We start from the raw sequence: 21709 nt of genomic DNA on the forward strand, positions 1-21709 counted from the left end.
CATAACTTGCTCAATTTTCAACCGAATTTGAAACGGTTTGGTTTGTTATCAACGTCAGAGATGTCGTTATGCCACTGCATACTTCTATTCTTAAAAAAAAAAAAAAAAACATAATTATTCATAAGTATGCAGTGGCTGGTGAGTGTGTGGCCCCAGGAGAGTGTGTGGCTGGTCATGTTATGATGGCGATGTGTTACAAGATCGAGAGGTGAATGCAAGCCGCCACAAACTCTCCTGGGGCCCATTATCAGCATCGCTGATGCAGGAAATTGATTGAATGTAAGAAATAATACCCTTGAATAATTAATTAGATGGATTTTAAATGAACAATGAGGACACTGACTGCATTAAAAGGAGAAAGAGAGTAGGTAGGTAGTTTGGTGGATAGGTGGAAAGGGTGGGTAAGATAGATAGGATGCCTAGGATGGGTGGCTAGGATGGGTAGGGTGGGTGGGTTTACAAAATGCTGTTTATAAATTAAAAATATAATACTTGTGAAACTTGGTGATGACCAATAACCAGAATAGCCCAGTAAAGTTAATGGTGATATTTAGCATGGAGAGCCTCCATAGGTTTGTTAAAAGAAACGACAGGGGTTTATACACTTGTGTCTGGGGTGGATTAGACCCTACTACTATAGAGAGGAATGGGGGAGACCTTTACACAAATGAGTAGGTTGACTACATCTGTGAACAACATTATGCTTCCAAAGCAGGTTTGTGTAGGAATAACTGTACAATAGGGCTAAAATGTCGACTTTAAATAGAATTCTTGTCTCATGTTCATCCCATTTAAAGTAGTTTCCCCAAATGGATAGTTCCAGCAAGTGAACCATGATCATGGACAAATGTCACACAATGACCTTTAGATTGCCATTGTTGTTTTGAACTAAAGGAGTCTGCAATAGGCAACATAGGAGTGTGTTCTCTGCTGATTTAAGTGTGTGGAAGAATCTTGGTGCAGGACTTTAAGGGGACCTGAAGCTAACTTTCTGCTGTATTGTAATTTCTTTACACAACCAGAAGCCAGAAGTCACAAATGACAATCTCAAGCCCCCTCTGAAATAATCAGTGTTTTAAGATGCAATGTGATGTTAAAAACAAACTGACAAATGCCAATGCAGAGCTCTGCAAATGTTCTGCTGTTTCTGAACTCTGCATCTCCGATTCACTCTCCTTTCACACATTTAGATTTTATTCACACTTACATAATAATTGTATTCAGCTTATGGTGGGAACCTGTGTCACCAACTGTCTCTGCAGGAGGGGATCCCTCACTCAGGGTTTCTTCCATTTTTCTCTCTGAATTTTCCATGGAGATTTTCCTTTTAGGGTTTCAGGTTGGTTTAGGTGCAGTTCTATGGGCATATGTGAAGCCCTCTGTGACATTGCTTGTCTACAAGACTATAAAAATTGAATTTGATTTGATTTAAAAACATCACCGTTTGCAGCACTTCTCAAGTCAAACATCTTCTAACATGAAGACTTCTAACACAACTCGGCAAAGCATTTTATTATTTTCTGAAATGTCACTCTCCAGCTTTGCCATGCTAACTTCCTATCCCATAGCCACTGCTCACTTAGCAAGGCTGTCAAACGATTTCCAAGGTTGAGCAGCAACCATCAGTCCCCATAGGAGATGTTAGTCTTATTTATCAATTTTGCTCCTGTTCGTCTAAGATGTTTCTCTCGAGAGCAGACATCTTCCTCTCTTAAAAAAATAAAAATAGAATTCATGATTGTGAATACATGTCCCAAATGGATTCAGGGTGAATAGACAGAATGGGGAAATGTTTGAATTTAGAGTTGGACTGTTTTAGAGTTTTCCTTTTCCAAATGTACATGGATGGGAGTCTGTTTGATATTAATTGTCATTGTAGTCCTTTTATTGGGCTCTTTGTTGTATACTAAATGAAGATTAAGTGTGAATTTGTATATTAATAACACGAGAGAGTTGTCTCCATGCATGGCAATCTCTTCAAAGGCCCTGAAGTCATTTGTTGGTTCATGTACTGTTGTACATGTTTGTGCTTTTTACTGCCTAATGACAGAATATCAAAAGGAGCAAGACAAACTTATGTATTTGTAAACAGTGTCTCCCAAGGCATGGTGGGTACATTTCCAACATAAAACATGTTGACACTGCTAATACAGTAGTTTACGCTTTCTGTATTACTGTGTATTTTGTCTCATATTTTGTATGCTTGTTATAAGACACATTTTTATGTTTATAGGAGCATGGGCTAAACAAAGCACAACATTAAAGTTTAGATAGGTGGCTGGACGCCAAATACAAAGAACTAGTAAGAGCTCTCAGGGCCACTAGCGTTGGCTGCATGACTTACTGTCCTGCCAGCTTGAGGTTGGGGATTTCACCCCTCATATAATTCACATATAATGGCAGATTTCCAAGTGGCTGAATGCCCTAAAGTAATTTCGTTCAGAGTTGTTATTCAGAGGGCTGTGTTTATTGTTACCTTGGCTGAGAAGGTAAAAACTGTAAAGCCTCAAGTTATTACATAGTCCTCTAAACAACAAAAAAAGCTTTTCAAATGAAGAGAGAATACTAAATATTTACTCCACATGGATATACTTCAGTCTCCCAGTCTACTCAGTTTTTTCAGATGCTGATGTTGACATTAAGTCCAAGGTTATCTCCCCTGTTTGGCATTGTGTAGGCTACTGTCCACAGACCTTAGCACTGCCATTTGTCTAAGTTGTATCTGGTCATCGCAGAGCTTGTTGAGCAGAAAATGTGCGTAACTGCATGTCTTGTTATTGTTTTAATGGTGCATTATAGTCTTTATATAAAGTATTTTGGAATCATTAACCTAAATAAACGTAATTTCTAAAAACGTGTATTTTTCCTCGTGCAGACATAGGCTACTGCAATCAGTTTAACTCTGGTGGGAATATTTTTGCGGGAGAGAAATAACTCATAATTCATTACCCTCGACACACATGGAAATATTAATTAGCCGGGTCTCATAATTTAGGGAAGTTAATTACACAAAGAGTTTTTAGTCTTATCTCTGATGATAACGAGTCAAAAGAAAAGCCTGATGTTTCTGCTCAGCGAGCATTGGGTAATTTCTGACTACGACGAGGAAACTCAAATTGACTCCAATTAAGAAATCATTATCGTTTTTAAATGAACATACAACGAAGTCTGTGATTTTAGTGTCAGCGGGAATGTAGCAATTTTAAACAAACAGGCGAAGATTACCTAACAACAACAACAATATTTTATATATTTAATGTATTCCAATATAGTAGACCAAGTTTGTACTCTTCATTAGTTTTCACAGGAGCTATCGAAGCGCTGCCCCATGTATCACCCTAACACCATGTAGACCAGTCAAACCCTCCAGCTTTGACTGATGCGTTTCTAGATAAAATACCTTATGTTGACCAAGTTAGACAGTGTAGGCCTACATACTATAAGTTATTTCCAGCAGTGCCCTGTTTTTCATGGTCGGCCTGTTCTGAAGTGAGTTTATGTCTGGCAGTCTTCAGCCTCCTCACCATCTCTCCTTCTACCACCGAGTCTGCATTTCTTTCCAGGGCTTTTCTTTTTAATTTAATTAAAACATATAACCAAATATAGTATATCCTGGTTCATTACACAAACAGCGCCACCCTTCTACGAATCTAGGGTTGTCTACCCAGCACAAAATATCAAACAGAGCATCACTCTCTATAAATATATACTAGATATCAATTATTTTCCGTTAGGATACCATGAGGATAGCCGTTTCCTATCTTTCATGACAGCTATTTTATACTGAAACACTTGGACTTGTGTAAATATTTTTGTATAATCGACAAATGTACTTTGTCTTGATGAAGAGGTTCAGGCACCACTAAGGTTGTCCCTGCCCCTCAGTGTCTAGTATTTATTAACACTGCTAAATCCACAGACTTGAATCTACAGCAACAGAGACTAAGAACTTCCTAGAAAATAAAATAAAAGCATAATTTATTCAGGACCCTGAGCTGACCAGAACAATGACCAGGGTCCAACAGAGTAAATTTTTGTTGGCGTTTCCAAGTTCCCGACTCCTTGTATTATAAAGATGGACTATGCTGTCTGCTACACATACTCAAACATCAATCTTCCTCCCGCAGATATTATGATGTCGCTGTATATAGGCTATCCAGGCTTGAGCACGGTTTCCATTAAAGTGTTGCTTCTGTTCGACATTTCCTGGCCACTGTACCCATGGCAGTTGTAGACTTACTTGGCGCGAGGCAGAGAGCTTGGTTACCTGTATACACACAGGAGAAAAATGAAAGGTTGTGAAGTTAAATTGAAGCAAACAACGCCAACATTGGATCAATTCTGTTTTCATTTTCTTTTTTAGGAAGAGAGGGTGTTGTGAACAGTTTTGTTGTTTTTGTTTGGATTACAAAAGTAAATGACATTTTTGCTTTGATACATTGGGTGGTTTATGATCGGAAAATACATTTATACTTATATAATATTTTGGTTACTCATAATATATATTATTTCTTTTTGTACATTAAACATTAGATGTACTTGCAAACCTGGCTGTTAAGGTACAATCTTTTTTGACATGACAGGAATGACACAAGCTTTAGAGCCAAGGACACCTTCATCATCTTTGCAGAATGCAAGTGGCACTGAATGTGTACTTCCTGAGTGTGTGATGGCTACCAGATCTGGGAGGAGAAAAAGTAGACAGGACCCACTGAGCTTTGGCTCTCCTCACATCAGATGGAGACTGGTTAGAAGAGTGTTGGTGCTGGATGACTTAGAAGACATGCAGGGTTTTGGCTCGTCTTAGCCCAAAACCAGCAGTGTATCTCACTCCCTCCAGTGAGATACACTCATAGTGTTAGAGGAGAGCTTGGTTGGGTGCGAGCCCAATGGTTTGTGCATTACTGACCTCCTGGGGCCCGTTCTCCGTACGTCGCTTATTACATCCGAGATCAAATGACACATCCAAGATGACATCATCTTGCTTATCATGATCTGGCTAATTCGGTTCTTCGAACACACTTGTTGTTTATGATTAGTATAGCTGGATTGAGTTATACGTTGGTCTAAAAGGGGGTATGTATCGATAGTAGAAACCTTGATCAGCAACGCTGCTATTGGCTGCTCACATAAGTCTATGGCTGCTCACCGTGGCCAAAATGAGCGCCCTGTTTTTTTCCGCAACAGAGCCAACAGAGCAACAGCTTGCTCGAAGGTTACTCCGAATTTGAAGATTTTATCAGAACGCCAAGGAACACCTCAAAGTCTGCAAAATCCAAGAAAGAGGGCTGGCAAAAAGTAGCAGACCAAATTAAATGTAGAGGAGTGACGCGTTTTATCGCTTATTACAGTAAGCTATGTTTTTTTTGTTTTCATACTTTCATATTTTCATTTATCATCTTTAATGTCATATGATGTGGTTTCAACAAATGTATTATGTAAATGACACCCTCACAAAAAAACGATAGGCTATCCTCTCAAAAAGTATAGGCTAGCATATCGCGCTGTGCTTAAGGAGCCTATCTATCACGCAATGAGCAATTAATTCGGTTTCATGTTAAATTCTGCTAATTATTCTTGCACCTTCTGCAACAGGTTCCTGTAGTAAAAACGGACAAGACATGTCTGTGACAGACTTCCTGTATCACCTCTGCTTGTAAAGCCTCAATCTATTCGTGTTTACATAAAATAAACCTGCTCCCGAGCAGGTTTAAGTTTACGGACCTGTTGCTATGACAGCAAGTCCAGGATGAGCTTCGAAGAACCGAACAATCCAAGATAATGACAAATCGTCAACAATCAAATCCAGCTAACTGAGTTAGCGACATACGGAGAACGGGCCCCTGGTGCACTGAAGATAAAAACATTGAGATATCTGTTCATAATCCATCAACAATGGCCATCTTGTGATTCATATGCTCATTCGTTTCCAGTTTGTCATTGAATTTCTTTAAAGTGGTAGTTAGCATAATTGGAAAGCAACAAACTATAAGATTGTATTTTCTCAAGGATGGCTATGATTTGTTCAAAGACACAAAGTTTAGTTTTGAAGAGGTTTTTACAGAAATTCACACCTAATATTAACCATGAATGCTCTTCTTATCTTGTTAATCGAGCTCTGAGTCTTCTTCATAACTCTTGTGCAACAAAAAAAAATGTCACCGTAAGAACAGCTCTCAGCACAAAACAAGAACATCTTTACTTTTGATCTGCATTTGCTCGTTAATAATCTGTGGAGATTTCGAACTCCTTTTCCTGTTATGATACAATTGATCATGGGACAGTAAATGTGTGTGTTAGTTGGAAGGCTAATGGATTTCACTCAAATATGTCCCATTTGTAGTTTTCTTATATTCAGTTGTTGGTTGGAACATTGTTATCCAGCCTCTTCAATGCCTAAAATATACAGTACAAAACCCAGTTCAATCACAGCAATTTTTATGGTTGATGAGCAGTGAAATGACAAGTTCACCAATTAAACCATTATTGCATTGAAAATCTAGAAGAGCCAAATGTGTAATTATCTGCAGGGGCTTGCTGACAAGACCTCCCTTCATGGTCTGGTACACATGGTCAAGTGCAGTTCTTCTGTTTTCAGATGTTGCTTGTGCACCATGGCCTTCTGTAGCTCTTTCTGCTTCTTCCTCTATTATTGCATCAACATGACAACCAGTTCCACCACGATAACAGACTTAAGGAGAGGTCATCAAAGGTGAGACCCTTACCTGCAGTAACCTTCTGCAACAACAATCCGGTTCAAGCATCGGAGCAGACTGCATGCAATCTAGAAAATAAGCGGAGAATCTGGACCTTGTCTGATCCTGAATATAGAGTATATGAACTGACAGTCTGTGTGTATAACCCCACAGACAAGGTGTATAACCCCCAAGAACTGGTCAACACAACCCTTGAAGGAGGCAGGCAATGCAAACCACGTGACCTGAAGAATCTGTACGGCTGCTCCTCTCCCTGCCTGTTGGACATGGTGATGGCTTGCCGCTTTCAGAATACCCCCTGCCCAGCCCAAGACTTTGAGTCTGTGAGTAATTGTCCCGCCTGACTTTGAACTTAATCCCTTCAGCAGAGTCTCCTAAGGCCTTCTAGAGCTATATGTCAGACCCTGGCAATCCAAGAAATATGCAGACAAGAGTCTCTCAGTCGATGTGCCCTAAAATGTTCCCATGACCAATTCTCTGTTTTCAGAAAGTTGTGGTTGAACTATAGTAACTTACATTGTTCTTTTCTGAGAGCAGGATAACAAGCATAGGACTAGATAGCTACCTTTTTGAATAAACTCAGTGTATGTTTTTACCTTTTTTCCCGATAAAGTCTTTAACTAGAAATCAAAGCTTGAAATATATTCTCTTTGAAGTCCATTTCTTACTGGTATTTCTAAAGCAGTTCACATCACTTTGAGACCACCTGTCCAACTGGAGATCATACGTATTGTCAAGGATGAAGTATGCTTTGGATGGAAGTTGCAGAAATAATAGTGTCATGTGCTCGGTTCTATAGATACATCAGTCAATGGTTAAGATGTCTCTGGTGAATCCACAGTCATATTGTTATTAATAAGGTGCCTACAGTCAGAAATAGATATATAGATCCCAGTTCCCAGAGGAGAAATTGCACTGTCACAGCACCATTGAACAGGAATAACAGTGAACATATCTCCAACCACAATAAAAGACTAATGACATAACAACATGATGTAGATGTTGTGGATGTTCTTATCATGGTTTCTGTTAAGATGGACAGGTGTTGGTCTGCACCTTCACCCTCACCTGACTCTTCAGTGCACAAGAAAAGGTAGATTACTCTGGAGTGATATTTACAATCTCTCTCTATTTGATTAGAGATCTAAGAGTATTACCGCAGATTAACTTCCATCTCGGTGTAAATAACCTCACATATCTCTCTCTGCCTCCTAAGAGGCTTCTGACAAGGCAATGCATTGTGAAGACTTCATCCTTAGCTCGTGTCTAGGCTTTAATTAAAACTCAGTTCACTCAGGAGGTGTTGTCACTGTGTCGAGAAATCTTTAGAAAGATGAGGTTTTATATCATATCAATCTGATTGTCATATTGAGGTAGTAAAATCTGTTTAATTGCAGCACTGGTGAATCATGTTAATGAAAACGGGGTCTTGGATGATGAAAAATGTGTTAACTGTCACCACCAATAATTCTCCTAAGAGGGTAACGGTTGCAGATGTGACTAAACGCTTGATTCAGTTTAATTAGTCACAAACATCATGAAGAGCTTTTGAAGATCTAATTAAAAAGAAACATAGTTTAAAATATAGCTGCAAGCAGCAATGAGGTGAAGCCGGTAAAGCAGGTAAAATGAACAAAAAACATTTTAGACATCCTCAGAACAGGGTTCTGAGTAAATGGAGCTTTGAATCCATCAAAGATTTGCTGAGATACGACCCAACTTCCTGTTTGCCGGCTTTGCCGCAGATTTTGATTGGCTGTACCGATCAAACCGTTTCGAAAATCTAAATAATTTTGATAGTTTGTGTGAGGATTAGGGATGAGTATTGATAAGATTTTAACAATTCTGATTCCTTATCAATTCCTGCTTATCAATTTGATTCCTTATCGATTCTCTTATCGATTCTTATTGGGCACTATTGTTATTCTGCATACTTATTATTGGGTGTGCTTTGCCTTCGGCAAGGGCACAACCTTTTTTCTCTCACATATATATTATTATTATTATTATTGGGTGTGCTTTGCCTTCGGCAAGGGCACAACCTTTGTTCTCTCACATATATATTATTATTGGGTGTGCTTTGCCTTCGGCAAGGGCACAACCTTTGTTCTCTCACATATATATTATTATTGGGTGTGCTTTGCCTTCGGCAAGGGCACAACCTTTGTTCTCTCACATATATATTATTATTGGGTGTGCTTTGCCTTCGGCAAGGGCACAACCTTTGTTCTCTCACATATATATTATTATTATTATTTTTATTTTTTACTTTTGCCCCCCTAAAACTCAATTGACAGACAATTGTGATGTGTAATGTACAGTATAAGCTGATATTATTAAGGAAGTACATCTACTTTCGGAAACAGTAGTCTACTATTTCACTGAAGTATTAGCATCATGACATTAGCCTGTGTTGCCCGGCCAACACATACTACAGTGGTCTATGATGTAGCGTTATCTGTTTTCAATCGTTAAAATAAACATTTGATCGCTACCAGTGAGCTTTTTATGAATGAGCGATTATCCACTAAATAAATGTCAAGCTTATTTACGTTTTGGGGGGCATATTTTCAGTTAGCAGATGGTACTGTTTGAATCGCGATTCCATCTTCTACTGCCGGGTAACGTCGTAGAATAATCTTCAAAGGGGGTTCTTTATTAATGAATGAATGCAATGAGTAGGCTAAATGCCTGAAAATATCATGAGAAGGGAAAAACTTAAAATGACGTTTAAGTCATAGAGATTAGGTCAATTTTTACACCGGTCTGCCAAATTTATTCGTTTTGATTCAACGATGAGGCTGCCTCTTGCAGGGGAAATGAGAAGACATCTATGTCATTCTACACTTCACTCGTATTTTCAGTTGTAAATGAGCAGCAAAAAAAAAATGTCATTAAAAAACGGACCCCTGTGCAACCGACGCAAGCAAGCACACCCTACAATTTCCCCAGAAATTGTACCCTCTCTAGTTATTATTATTTTTCTTCTTTTTTCCCCCCTAAAACTCAGTCAATATTTGGCCTACATAGACAACCTAGGTGTCAAAAGTTTTGTCTTGGTAGCGATTGAGTTGCTTGTATTTTTATTTACACTCCGTTGCACAGTTTAGGAGGTTACAACGTTTTTGTGGGAAAAAGTGTCTTCTGTCAACGAAGGGTACTGTCAGGCCAAATAGTGTCCTAGGGCCAAATAGTGTCATACCTGACGTCACAATGCCGTTCCGATGCAAGGACGCGTCCGTCGCTATGCCGACCTTAAATTCCTGAGATATCTACGCGTGCCAGCAGCGGGAAATGTCCTGGTTGCTATTCTGGTTGCTAGGTAGGCGCTTCAAAATTACAATTTACCTCAGGCTCGCTCTCACAGTTTTGGACCGTCATCGGCTCGAGCTGTCATTTATCTGCTGACGCATCAAGGCCAGATCAAGACATCTACCCAGAGACAATCTACACCAGATAACCCTAAAATCATTCCTTTACATTTAGTTCTTAGTCATAGTTATACAGTATATTGTTTTTATTAAGTAATTAGTTGATTTATTTTGAAGTAGTAACTTAGACTTTTGAAACTAGCAAGTTAGCTAGCTTTACACTAGTTTACAGAATAACATATTGTCATATCAGTATAACATTTTGTAATTCCGATTGTTTATATTGTAATATTGGCTGTTTAATTGATTGATTTAGAAGTTTAAGATTTAGTTGAAACTTTCTAGCTAGTCAGTTAGCTTGAGATAGTCTTACAGAATAATAGAGAAATACAGATAGAACCTATAGTTACAAAACAAATAGACAGACATTTATACTTTGGCTATATTAAATAATACTTAGACATTTTGTAATTGAAGTACTTAAATATGTCATCCTTCAGTGACATTTTTTATTATCTCTCAGCAGGGAAGTACAAGGAGGATGTCTCTCCTGGGCACAAGCGCTCCCTCCGGAGATCATCTGATAAATTCATGCTCTAGGGTAAGATTTGTTAACCATACGATATAAATAATCTTAACTACTACTAAATTGTTTTCCTTTATTTTACCTTAAATATTTTAAGACTTGTTTAAGACAATTGTCTTTAACCGTTTTTATATTCTAAATGGTTGCATGTATTTGAGGGCCAAGGATGGTCAGCCATGATGAAGAAAGTGTTTTGTCCGTCTCTTCATAAACGGAGTGACTAAGTTCAGTTGAGTTCTGGATTTTAATAAGTATTATAAATCTGCAGATTGGGAGAGAAAACCAGACCTCTGACAATAAATGACAACACAACACCAGGCTTAGGTCTCAATCATGTCTCTCTCAGCTCTGAAAGCCGGAGGACCATCTTTTATAGGGCACAGGAATGTAAACATAGTGACAGTCAGGCAGTAATGACGTTACAACAGTCTCAGAGGAAGAGATTCACAGCTCCCAACACATGACCACTCAGACTAGAGAGATCATAGTTGGCGCTCTCCTTGTAGTCATGACAAAGGACTTTTACCCAGTACTTTCTCCTGATCACGAACATCTATTAACCCTGACACATAGACACAATCTACTCTTATTAATAGCAAGCGTACATGAGAACATACTAACTAGTATCCAATGACTAGTTATATTGATTAGTGAATAATGTAAGCACACCGGAAATCGCAATTTCTTCCACAGTCCCCCCCTTTTGACGTTTAACGTCAACACAACAACCATTCATCAACTGTTTATCTGGGGCCTGCTGTAGTGCCTTACATTTCACAAGTTTCATACCATTTAAAAACCTTAACAATCAAACAATACAGTATCTGTAACTACTCAGCACAGCATACATGATTATAGGATTTGAAGAAATATTAGGTAGTACCCAATCACAGGTGAAAAGGTACAAAGTCAATGAAGGGAATAGCTTTTTGCTTAGTTCTCAAGATAGGGCTCCCAGAAATGACCTTAACGCTCCTTCTATTTTCCTTGTTCAAAGTTGCATGGCATTATACACTTTGGCGATATTGTGACCTCTGATTCATCCTAGTAACACAGGCATTTCCTAAGACCCCACAAAAGAACCAGCTTCTAGATATTCACTTCTTAAGCAAACAGCATAATGACAGTTTATCAATAGTTCTAGAAACATAGGCATATTTCTCTGCTGGACATACCCACTGGTCATGCTCTCGTGAGCTCAACACATCAGGGTATAGGTCAAACACTGTTCATTAAATTCAGAGTATTTCAAACAGTATAAAAAGTAATAAAGTAACCATCTTTAATTATTGTTAACTGATCTGTGGTCAAGGACAGATCTATTCACATTGCATACAGCATTGTATATCAGTTGGAAAATAGAAGGAGGCAAATGGCCATCTTTATTACATTGGCAAAATAGTCACTTGGTACTTGAGATTACATATCAGACATTTCAATCATTCCTAGGGCAATAAAGTTATCATCAGTCTTGCTTGCTTTTGTCTGTGGCTTGATTTGGGCTACTGGCAGCATTACGAGAGCCTACTGTACACAGCAGGCAGTACACATCTTCCAAGCGCAAAACACAATCAGCACAACAACGATTAACATGCCCAATCCAGTGATTCCTATTTGAATTATAGTCGAAAAAGAAACCCCGAACAGAGGAGGTCAGTCAGCAAAATTCCTAGCTTCAGGTTCCCCCAAAGCTGACATTATGTTTTAATGTGAGCAGCCATACTTGTGATATTAGCAGAGTCCGTGCAGACCGCATATCCGGAGTTTAGAGAGCCATCCCATGCTCGGGATAAAGATCCATCTACGTACAACACAAGTTCAGCATTATCCATAGGTTTGTCAAACATATCAGGTCTGGGTGTTAGCACTTTATCGACAACCATCTCACAGTCATGTGGTTCACCATCATCAGGGGTGGGCAACAATTACAGTTCATACTTTGTAGCTCTAGTGGCTGACAGGTGTTGAGTTTTGGTGCGTAACAGAAAAGCACTTACTGCATGAGGAACCATCACTGCCAATGGCGACCCCAGCACTATATCTGAAGTTGCTTCCACACATGTTGCCGCAGCACAGACTGCTCGTAAGCACGGGGGGAAACCTGCTGCCACAGTATCTAAAGAAGAACTCACATAGGCAATAGGCCTCTTAAGATTACCATACTGCTGGGTCAGTACACCCTGGTGTAGTCTGGCAGACCGAGAGCTGGCGCCTGGGCCCAGGCCTGCTTGAGAGATACAAATGATTTATCAGCTTCAGTTTTCCACAACAAATGAGTATCAGTCTCCTTCCTTAAATCAAGGAGAGGTCTAGCCAACACAGCATAATCAAGGATCTACTAACGACAATACCCGGCTGAACCTAGAAAAAGACTTGAGTTGTTTTGGTGTTCTAGGCTTCGGTATCCATCGGATGGCCTCCACTCTATCAGGCGTCAATAGATGCTCTGTACCTTTGAGTGTATGGCCCAGATACTTGACCTCCTAAGACCATAACTGCAGTTTTGCCTTTGAGGCCTTGTGGCCCTTCTCAGCCAGTGCCTGTAGCACAGCAATAGTGTCCTGTTGGCAGGAGGCAAGATTCTTAGAACATATAAAAAAAGGTCATTAATATACTGCACCAGAGTAGAGCCGGCTGCTAAGGTGACATCCTGGAAGTCCTCTCGTAATGCTTGACTAAACAACGTAGGTGATTCGGTGTACCCCTGTGGTAGAACTGAAATGTATAGTGGACCTGGCAAAACGTGAATGCAAACAGATACTGGCTCTCTTCTGCAATGGGAACAGAAAAGAAAGCAAACAATAGTCATTCACAGAGCTAGAAAGTAACAGGGTTACTTGCTAAGTATCGTAACAGGGTTCGGCACAACAGGATTTATAACACAGGCATTACCTGCTTATAAACCCATAATAAACTTCCAAGTATTTTATTAGCCTTAAAGGATCAAATTGACCTTAAGTCTACCTATGACTCCTTGTTTCAACAAAGCATCAATAACTGGGACAATACCTTTCCCTACTTCTCTATTACTAGCATACTGAGGTACGGTTCTCAAGAGTCGTACTACAAACAATGATAACAACTGGGGTAGCATTCTTAATGCACCCAATATGATAAGCGTGTGTGGACCACAGTAGCTCAGGCCCAGCTTCTAGCAAGGCCACATCTGCGGTCGCTAAAATCTCTGCATTCCACTGCTGGGGGATGTGTATGGGATTGCTAGATCAAGTGTTCTTTATCCTAAGGAATAGATAAGAAAAGGTCAGTAGTGCATTTCATTTCGGTTCAGTTTGTACAACAAATTCCTTTCCAACAGATTTACTTGTTACTTACTTAATGAAATACATGTTCATCTTTCAAAGATCCATCTATCCACCCATAAGAGCTAACTGACAGTTGTGTCCACAGGAACCCCAGAAACTACCACTATCATCTCATTGATTTGGGTACTGTATACTGTTGAACTGGCTAACCTAGTAGCTCTGGGTCTTACTTGAAAAAGAGAAGCTCTCTGCCTCCCGTATTCTTGATTATTATTATTTTTAGAGGACTCTAACCTCAAGGATTTGAACCTATTTCTTTCTTTACTTTAGAGGACTCTAACCTCAGGGACTCTAACCCTATTTTTTAGAGGAGCCTAACCTCAATGATTTGAACCTATTTTTTTTTTTTTTAAATGTACATATTATTATTCTCCGTAAGACATTCATTTGCAATGTCATTAATTTCTCAACTTTCTTTCCTGCATTCTCCTGCATCAATGTACAATTATGTTTGACATAATCCATAATCATATCAACAGTTTTTGTTCTCCCAATTTAGAACCTGTTTCTTAACTTCTACCTGGAGTTCAGGAAGCAATCAACATATGAACACATGATAAAGTGGCATGGGGATGCAGCTGCTGTAAAACCAGAATGTTTTTTTTTCAACAAAAAAAATCCTAGTAAGTCTTTCCAGATCATCTGTAGGATCCTCATCTTTTCTGTTTCCGATCATACACTTTGCTCCAGTCAAGCAACACCCCTCCAGTATTACTGCCATTAAACACCATCAGAAATCTATGCTTTAAGTTTTCTCAACATACCGGTCTGGAGTTCACCCTCTAAGCCTTGATTCAAATCAATAAAGGTAGGTATGTTGGCATTGATAACTATTTGAAAATCTCTTAGAAATGTTGCTGAGTCCTCTCATGTCAGGAAATCCTTTTCCTAGCTCCCTCAGCTCAGTCACTGACCATGGGCGATAAAGGTACATAGGCTGTCATACATCATGACCTGGATATGCACACATAGGGTTCATTGATACCTGGGGGTTCAACTGACAGGCCTTCCTGATTAACCTCACCCATCATGTTTTGCTGTGATATAAACCTTCTCTTGTACATTTACATTTAGTCATTTAGCAGACGCTCTTATCCAGAGCGACTTACAGTAAGTACAGGGACATTCCCCCGAGAAATGTCTTGAGTTCCCTCACTTTATGACTTTGTTCAGTCTGATCATCTTTTCTCTGTCTCAAGACGCTCTGGGTCATTTCTTGCTTCTCTATCAGAATCTGTTTTAGCTTGATCTGATTGTATTTTCTCAAGATAGACAATGCCACGTCGTCTCTTAGCTTCAGTTAACCATATCATAAACATTGGCCAGCTGACAAATTGTTTACACGTCCGACTTGTTTCCTTGTCTTTCAAAACCGCTTTTAAATTCTCCTATATATATTTTTTTTTTTACATCAAACGTTCACTCCAGCGGAAAACAATGTCTCGGGTCATGATTAATCTCTCAATGCTTGACACTGCTTGAATTCCATGTAAATCAAATCATATATCGGGCTGGACTAACAACGTCTCTATCGCTCCTGTACTGGAAGCTAGATTACCCATACTGAATTACAATGTATCTGAATACAAAGTATCTGTAACAAATCTCATAACGGTAGGCTATGTAGCCAACTCTTATGATTTACTGCAGCAAGAATCACACAACACTTTAGAATATAGTCACAAAATCACATGGCACTATAAAACAGTCGCACAATCTCATAGCACTGTAAAACGGTCACAATATTGAAGAATAAAAGAACTACAATATCATGTGGTAGTGAACTACAAATATGGCCTTTTTCAAGCCAAACTATCCTCGCCCTCCGGCGCTTGATCATGGGACGCGCCTACAAAGACCCAACTCTATGGGAACGCGCATACAATAATTTCCTCAACTCCGTTACCTCATAAGTAACAAAATAACCACAATTCGTGCTTAAAAGGGACGAGTTAATTCATAAACTGCCAGTCTATATCTTTCCCTTAGTATTTGATTGTGTCCGTCGCTGATCATTAAATGCCAAGCTTGTCAGTTAAAAGCCTAACTGCCCCTTTACATTGTCAAAGTATCCCTAACTTGTTTAAAACCACTTTACCCTTAAAAGTTGGTCTCTCGCATAAAGCCTGTGACCCTGATACATTATGACCGCCCACCTACTGTGCTTGGTCTTAAGAAAAGCCCAAAACTTAATACAGTTACAATTCAAACCAAAATAAAAGTCCCAATAAGATCTCTGTTCAAAAGAGAAAAGCCCAACACAAAACTTAATACAGTTACAATTCAAACCAAAATTAAAGTCCCACTAAGATCTCTGTTCAAAAGAGAAAAGCCCAACACAAAACTTAATACAGTTACAATTCAACTTAATACAATTCAAACCAACATAAGATCTCTGTTCAACTAAAGTTTTCAGCTGTAAACGTGCATTTTAAAAGAAACACATATCTTTCCTTGTTTGGTTCACCCCTGGTCTGCATCTGTAAAACCATACGCTCTGTTATCAGATCCTTTCCCCCAGATCAAGAGTATGGGACGTATTCTCTTAACAGATCCTTTGCCTCAGATCAAGAACACAGATTGTTTTACATACTTTTTCAATACTTCACACGACCAGAGTTCTTGTACGCTATCAGAGTTTGCCAACTCTGACCAAGACAAAGTAAAAATAGCAAGTCAATTAATGACCCAAATTTACTAAACCAAAACTCTAATATTATCTTCCTCCTGTTGAGGCCTAGCAGACTCTGGTCTGCTAAGACCAGGCTCCCAACTGAACGTCACAATAAAAGGTTCTTAAATTGTTTACGTTACCAGCATCGCAGAGGGACAGCAGGCGCACCAAGCATAAAGCAGTCCGTGAATGGGGTTTTGGAAAAGGATCCCCTTACCATTTAGTTTTGTGCACCACAGGTTCTGCTTTATACTGGTGCTGCCGTGGGTCTCTCCTGGATCTGGTTCTGCAATCCTGCTGCTCGACAACGCCAATTGATGAAGAAAGTGTTTTGTCCGTCTCTTCATAAACGGAGTGACTAAGTTCAGTTGAGTATTATCAGTTGAGCTAAGTATTATCAATCTGCAGATTGGGAGAGAAAACCAGACCTCTGACAATAAATGACAACACAACACCAGGCTTAGGTCTCAATCATGTTTCTCTCAGCTCTGAAAGCCGGAGGACCATCTTTTATAGGGCACAGGAATGTAAACATAGATAGTGACAGTCAGGCAGTAATGACGTTACAACAGTCTCAGAGGAAGAGATTCACAGCTCCCAACACATGACCACTCAGACTAGAGAGATCATAGTTGGCGCTCTCCTTGTAGTCATGACAAAGGACGTTTACCCAGTACTTTTTCCTGATCACAAACATCTATTAACCCTGACACACTGTCATTTATCTGCTGACGCATCAAGGCCAGATCAAGACATCTACCCAGAGACAATCTACACCAGATAACCCTAAAATCATTCCTTTACATTTAGTTCTTAGTCATAGTTATACAGTATATTGTTTTTATTAAGTAATTAGTTGATTTATTTTGAAGTAGTAACTTAGACTTTTGAAACTAGCAAGTTAGCTAGCTTTACACTAGTTTACAGAATAACATATTGTCATATCAGTATAACATTTTGTAATTCCGATTGTTTATATTGTAATATTGGCTGTTTAATTGATTGATTTAGAAGTTTAAGATTTAGTTGAAACTTTCTAGCTAGTCAGTTAGCTTTAGATAGTCTTACAGAATAATAGAGAAATACATATAGAACCTATAGTTACAAAACAAATAGACAGACATTTATACTTTGGCTATATTAATTAATACTTAGACATTTTGTAATTGAAGTACTTAAATATGTCATCCTTCAGTGACATTTTTAATTATCTCTCAGCAGGGAAGTACAAGGAGGATGCCTCTCCTGGGCACAAGCGCTCCCTCCGGAGATCATCTGATAAATTCATGCTCCAGGGTAAGATTTGTTAACCATACGATATAAATAATCTTAACTACTACTAAATTGTTTTCCTTTATTTTACCTTAAATATTTTAAGACTTGTTTAAGACAATTGTCTTTAACCGTTTTTATATTCTAAATGGTTGCATGTATTTGAGGGCCAAGGATGGTCAGCTATGATGAAGAAAGTGTTTTGTCCGTCTCTTCATAAACGGAGTGACTAAGTTCAGTTGAGTTCTGGATTTTAATAAGTATTATAAATCTGCAGATTAGGAGAGAAAACCAGACCTCTGACAATAAATGACAACACAACACCAGGCTTAGGTCTCAATCATGTCTCTCAGCTCTGAAAGCCGGAGGACCATCTTTTATAGGGCACAGGAATGTAAACATAGATAGTGACAGTCAGGCAGTAATGACGTTACAACAGTCTCAGAGGAAGAGATTCACAGCTCCCAACACATGACCACTCAGACTAGAGATCATAGTTGGCGCTCTCCTTGTAGTCATGACAAAGGACGTTTACCCAGTACTTTCTCCTGATCACAAACATCTATTAACCCTGACACATAGACACAATCTACTCTTATTAATAGCAAGCTTACATGAGAACATACTAACTAGTATCCAATGACTAGTTATATTGATTAGTGAATAATGTAAGCACACCGGAAATCGCAATTTCTTCCACAGCCACCAAGGAGGGTCATCATGTCTGACAAGGAAAGTGAGGCAGTTCTGACCGAGGTCCACGCCGGCCTCTTCGGAGTGAAGCGCATGTTGGGTAAAATCAACCAGCGCTTCTACTGGCTTGGCATTGTCAAGGATGTGGAAGACTGGGTAGGAAAAAAACCTATATCAATTACAAACTGTAGCAATATTGTTATTGACACACTGCTAAGGAGCAAACATTATCTCAACTTGCTCTTGATCGTTTGTTTCAAGGTCCACACCTGTGTGCCTTGCCAGAAGTTCGAGAAGGTGAAGACAGAGGCATCTGAGTTGAAGAGCATCAAGCCTGTTTCACCTTGGTACATGATTGGTGAGTTCTACTCATTCCACATTTAAATGAAACAGTTTCCCACCATTACTTAACGCCATAAACATGTATTTGACTGTATGCCAGGTGTGGACCTCATCGGACCGTTCAAGTCATCCAGGAATGGGAATCTCTACTGCCTCACAGTGACTGATTTCTTCACCAAGTGGGTGGAGGCCATTCCCATCCAGGTGAGTTACATCTGTGCATTTAGTAGACACTTGTATCTCAATTTTCTCCTTGAAAATTAATGTTTTAATATAACAGCTATATTATAGCTCCATGTATTTTCTTGTGTTCTATGTACTGCTGAGCAAGACTGCCGTGGCAACATCCCAGGCCCTGATGGACATATTCCACACCCATGGCGCACCAGAGGTCATTCTGACGGACCAGGGCAGAGAGTTCTGGAACAAGGTCAAGTTGATGATAAATAAAACATGGGATTTCTTAAGTGTTGAGGATATACTACACACATAAACCAAACTAATGATTACATTTGTACTTATTTAGGTTGACCAGATCTTGTTCGAGAACTGGGGGGCAAAGCATCGGATCACGTCTGCCTACCATCCCCAGACTAACGGACTGGATGAGAGGACCAACCAGACGCTGAAGAGGGCCATCGGGAAGACTGGATGGGCATCAAGAACGGTGGGAGGATAACCTGAAGGTAATCTTGTTTGCACATAACACCAGTGTTCAGGCTTCCACCAGGTATTCACCCTACCGACTGATGTATGGTCGGGAGCCACGGCTGTCAACCGAGGTATGTCAACTTTTGATATTTTATTCTCAAATATTGCTATATTTGCAATAGAATAAAAAAAAACACTAACTTCACGCAACTATCTGCTGCATGTTCTGTATTATCATGTCATTTCAGATCATAGGTGACCTTCCTCATGAGGTTGACGGGCCTGGTGACGGCGCCTTCGAAGACTACCTCCAGACCAGGGCCAACAATGATGAGGAGGTTTTCGACAAGGTGCGAGAAATGACCTAACGTTACATCACATATTACACAACTGTGCACTGTACCTTTCACCACACGGTGCACTCAGTTTCTGTAACACCAATGTGTATCACCCATCTGAGTGATGCTAAGTAATTGTTAACGTAATAACAATGCATCACAGACACAAAGTTATAAAACAGACAATATAAAGTTTAGCTGCTTTCCTTTCTCTTGAACGGTCAAGGTGCGACTCAACGTAGAGAAAGCCCAGGAGAAACAGCAGGAGGCCTACCGGAGGAGGACCAAGAAGGGGACCAAGCGCTTCAAAGTCCTCCCAGGCATGGAGGTGTTAAAGAAGGACGAGAGGAAGCGTGGGAGACCTGGACGCACAATGGATCCAGACTGGCCAACGAAGTACCCGTAAATAGACTTAGGTAGTGATGTCCAGTTTTGCCATTATAGCATGTCTTCTTTAGGGTGACTGAGGTTGGAGACAACAACTTGGTGCAGTTGGAGACCTTGGACGGCCAACAACTGAAGACCAGGACACCCTATGCCTCAGTGAAGCCTCTGCGGAAGAGTGAGTGTAACTTATAGCACAGTTCTCAATACAAAAAATCATTATGACACCACATCTGATAGATAACATTTCTTTGTTACTCTGTGATTGACACAAAGATTCCGAGCTAGCCCCCCCAAAGAGGAAGCTGTGTCCCATCCACCCGAGCCAGTGGGTTCTGATGACCCTGAACTGCTGAGCTCTGAGCCGGAGGGGGACTCACTTCAGGTACATAAAAAAAGCATTCTGCACTCATTTAAAAAATGCTATATTATAGTGGCTGAATACTGTCACAAGACAGCATCTACTCCTTTTGGCCAGTCCCTATAATCTAACATTATTGTGTTTTTTAGGCTACATGCATTGGACTCCAGGAGCCTGTGTCCCATCCATCTGAGACAGCGTGTTTGTATGGGCCTGAACCTCTGTGCTCAGAGTTGGAGGAGGACTGTCTTCAGGTAAACTTCATGTTGCTTTATATCACTATTCATTTTTTTTAATCAAACATGAGGTTGTTGATGCCTATCATGTTATTAATCAATTTGTCTTATCTCAGGATGTCCAGGACTGTGATGATGTCATCATGTTAAGCGGGGCTTGGCCTGTCCAGCTTCATTGAGCAGGGTGGAGGTACTAAGGGCCACAGTTCTCTCCCCATGTTGTTGGCTGGATGATGTTTCCATTGACCACTCTCAGGCTCTCTTACAGGCACAACATCCCCATGTAGGAGGCCTCTACGCCACAGCATCCCTCGCCTTCCTCTCCTCTGTGCCTGCATCAACCCAGGGGTTTGTTCAGATTTTAAATGTTTGTGCGAACCACTGGGTAACGGTAAGTAACATCAACTGCAAGGTAGGTACAGTTAATGTTTATGACTCCTCTGGTCACAGCAAAACCGAGGAGTTCATTTCTCTAATAACTGGTCTTCTGTCTTTCCCAGGTCCCCAGGTCCGCCTGCAGTGGCCTGATGTCCAGCAGCAGAGAGGCAGCTCAGATTGTGGGCTGTTTGCAATCGCAAACAGTCTCGCTCTCTGCAGAGGTGAGGACCCAGCATGCGTGGAGTATGAACAGTCAGCTATGCGTCACCACCTCTTTTCCTGCTTTCAGGCTGGGCACCTGACACCATTCTCCAGCTCCACACGGTGTCCCACGGCCAAGCCAGTGTACGCTATGGAGGTTAGCGTGCACTGCATCTGCAGGAG

The 21709-nt window shown here is 40.1% G+C and overlaps 1 protein-coding gene and 1 long non-coding RNA gene across 4 annotated transcripts in view; one reads left to right on the plus strand and one right to left on the minus strand.

The window, feature by feature from the left end:
* Window positions 1-20375, minus strand: part of LOC134017618 (uncharacterized) — a 50515-nt gene extending 30140 nt beyond the window's left edge. The window contains exons 1-3 of one of the 2 annotated variants that reach the window (XR_009929774.1): window positions 19830-20375; window positions 19496-19668; window positions 19342-19397 (exon numbers count right to left, since the gene is read on the minus strand). This is a non-coding gene — a long non-coding RNA (uncharacterized LOC134017618). Of the gene's footprint in view, window positions 1-19341; window positions 19398-19495 lie in introns of both variants that reach the window. The other variant, XR_009929773.1, reaches the window with a different exon arrangement.
* On the plus strand, window positions 18873-21066 carry LOC134017612 (uncharacterized). 2 transcript variants are annotated; one of them, XM_062457448.1, is made up of 7 exons: window positions 18873-18993; window positions 19078-19407; window positions 19877-19978; window positions 20193-20368; window positions 20425-20527; window positions 20625-20735; window positions 20861-21066. In XM_062457448.1, the coding sequence occupies exons 2-7, from the start codon at window positions 19273-19275 to the stop codon at window positions 21005-21007; spliced, it is 774 nt and encodes a 257-aa protein (XP_062313432.1). In that variant the 5' UTR covers window positions 18873-18993; window positions 19078-19272; the 3' UTR covers window positions 21008-21066. The 2 variants fall into 2 exon arrangements, with proteins under 2 accessions (XP_062313432.1, XP_062313433.1); XM_062457449.1 differs by lacking the exon at window positions 18873-18993 and having other exon boundaries at window positions 19278-19407; window positions 19504-19978.
* Window positions 21067-21709: the final 643 nt, after the last annotated feature.

Source organism: Osmerus eperlanus, chromosome 3, assembly GCF_963692335.1.
Source record: "Osmerus eperlanus chromosome 3, fOsmEpe2.1, whole genome shotgun sequence".
Lineage (NCBI taxonomy): Eukaryota > Metazoa > Chordata > Actinopteri > Osmeriformes > Osmeridae > Osmerus > Osmerus eperlanus.